The following is a 2,617-nucleotide window of genomic DNA, read 5'->3' on the forward strand; positions in this document are numbered from 1 at the left end:
CCACCAGCGGCTGACGTGGTAGATGAGGGTGTGTTTGTGAGAGAGAGCACTTCAGGCTCACCGGGGCGCAAGTCTTTGGGTATTCAAAGAGTGAAGGTTTTGCAAGTGATAGGAACTCAAACTTTGGAGACTTAAGATCATAGTTCAAACCAATAAATGATGTGGGTGAAAAAGCCAAGATTATGAACTTTATAATAAATGCATAGCGCACAGATTGATACTTGTCGAACATCAACCATCGAAGGTATATTACAATTATAATAATTTTTCCATGCATTTCGTAAATCAAACAGAATTTTAGCATGGATTTTAGCATGACTAAGAAACAACAAGAGACCCTTTTGAATTTTAGCATGAATAAGAATCAATAAGATTTTAGTTATATAAATCAAAAACTGTTGAAACTTTCTACACATTTCAGCCGAGTGTAACGATGACAAGTTATGATAAATATCTAAAAATTTAAATATTAAAAATTTATCAACCTCAAAGCAAAGTCTTATTGAAATCCAAGAATTTAACTAACATCTTAAACCATACTCTCATGAGTATATACAAGTACATGCTACTGCATCCCATTGAACTTCGAATAATGTCCTTGTTGTACAACCTGTTCTCCACATCACAAATAAATTTGAGAGAAATAAAAATGACTTCAGCGAATCATAATGTGATTTCAAATAATTTAAGACTTACCAAAACACTAAGTTTCCTCAATGCAATTATTCATCTCTTTAAATTTATACCTGTAATAGCCACTGATGACTTCCATACGGTGGGATGGGATTCTCATGGCCATTAATCAATCCTGAATCACCTAGCCCAGACTCTTGCTGCACAGGTACATTTACTTCTGTATTTGGCACTGGTAATGTCTCTTGAGAAGCCATAGGGTCCTTGGGAAGCTCCTATGAAAAATTAATACATGGAGTCAAAAATTCTATCAAGTATAACTACAATATAGAGGTCACCAGTTTATTTTAAATCAAATAACAACTAATGCAATATTGTATCTCACTGACCTCCTTGGTACCAAAGCTAGCTTGCGCGCCATTACTAGTCTTATCCCCCAAATCGTCACCGTCATTCCTCGCAGGATATTTATTCTTTACATGACCAGCATTGTTGCATTTAGTGCACCTCCATTTACCCCTCTCCTTTTTCCCCTTGGGTGCTCCTTTTGTCTTGACCACCGAAGGGTCACCAACAAAGTTTGGCGTGGTAGAATCTGTTGTTTGTCTTTTCAAGTCAGATTTTTGTTCTAGTGTTTGGGTCCAACGACAGACTTCATTCATAGCGTCATGGAAAGAAGGACCATCTTGAGCTCCTAAGAATACCATCCACGTAGCTGCCATTGACAATGCGCCATAGCGCATTAAAAATTCTCTTTCTCTGTCTTGCATAGTGCCTCCAGCAAAACTTTCATCCAGATACTTCTTAGCATCCTTCGACCATCTTCTCAAAAGAAGACTATCTGGCAACTTCTGTAAACCTACCCTTTTCATTGCACAAAACATGTGCTTGCAAGGAATGCCTTCACTACTCCACCGACTACATTCACACTCCATATGCTCAGTATTGCGATCATAAAGTACGTTATAAATATGTTGTCTCCTGTCACACTCCTTAACTTTTAACACAACAGTGGTTGATATGTTTTCCTCATTTATTACATCTAATGCGACTACTCCTTGAATCTCCTTTTTTACTTCTCCAAGAATCTCCCTAATGTAAAAATTGGCAGCAGAAAGCTCCAACGCTTCTAGCCCAGTAGTTAGAACGGGCTCCCCATACAGCGTCTTAAATTGAGAAACTAATTCATTGTTTCTATAGTCCCTAAGAACATGTTCAAGATTTTGGACCAACTCTAGAAGACTTTGGCGAAAGCCAATAAACCTCTTAATGAAGTTGTTTAACGCCTCACACCTTGATGTTGTTCTAAATCCAGCACAGAATTTATCCCTCAAGTAAGCGCTTGCCCAACTTTTCCTCTTCTCATTTTCATTCAGAACCCATTCATTTTCCTCCAACCCATATTTTTTTATCATATTCTCCCAATATTCTTCAAATTCTTCCGGATGCCATGGAGCATACAAACATCTTCTGAAGTTGTTGGAAAAATTTTTGTTTTTTATGTTTGTCGTTACATTCTTCTGAATGTGCCAACCACATAATCGGTGAGTTGCATCCGAGAAGATTTCTCAAATTGCTGCCTTCATTGCTTCGTCACCGTCTGTGACCACAACACTAGGAGACTTGTTCAGCATGACTTCTAGAAAGTTTTGCAACAACCACATATATGTTGCAGTCCGTTCGTCCTCTACCAAGGCAAAACCAAATATACATGTTTGGCGGTGATGGTTACAACCTGAGAAGATTACCAAGGGCCTTCTGTACTTATTCTTTCGGTAGGTTGTACCGAATGCAAGCACATCTCCAAAGCACTGATAATCGGACCTACAAATGCCATCTGCCCAAAATAAATTTGCCAGCCGACCTTTGGTGCATGAAATTGCAATCACACTTTTTGCAATCCGCACAACTAACCAGCAAGTGCACTGGGTCGTCTAAGTAATACCTTACGTGAGTAAGGGTCGAATCCCACGGAGATTGTTGG

The 2,617-nt window shown here is 38.7% G+C and overlaps 1 protein-coding gene across 1 annotated transcript; it reads right to left on the bottom strand.

Annotated features, from left to right (window-relative positions):
- Positions 1-565: 565 nt before the first annotated feature.
- Positions 566-2,048, bottom strand: LOC107493696 (protein FAR-RED IMPAIRED RESPONSE 1-like). Its single transcript, XM_052263016.1, has 3 exons — positions 1,023-2,048; positions 747-908; positions 566-610 (listed from the first exon to the last, which is right to left on the bottom strand). Exons 1-3 carry the CDS (start codon positions 2,046-2,048, stop codon positions 566-568), a joined length of 1,233 nt encoding a protein of 410 aa, XP_052118976.1.
- Positions 2,049-2,617: the final 569 nt, after the last annotated feature.

The sequence above is a fragment of the Arachis duranensis genome, chromosome 6 (assembly GCF_000817695.3).
Source record: "Arachis duranensis cultivar V14167 chromosome 6, aradu.V14167.gnm2.J7QH, whole genome shotgun sequence".
NCBI classification, from domain to species: Eukaryota; Viridiplantae; Streptophyta; class Magnoliopsida; order Fabales; family Fabaceae; genus Arachis; species Arachis duranensis.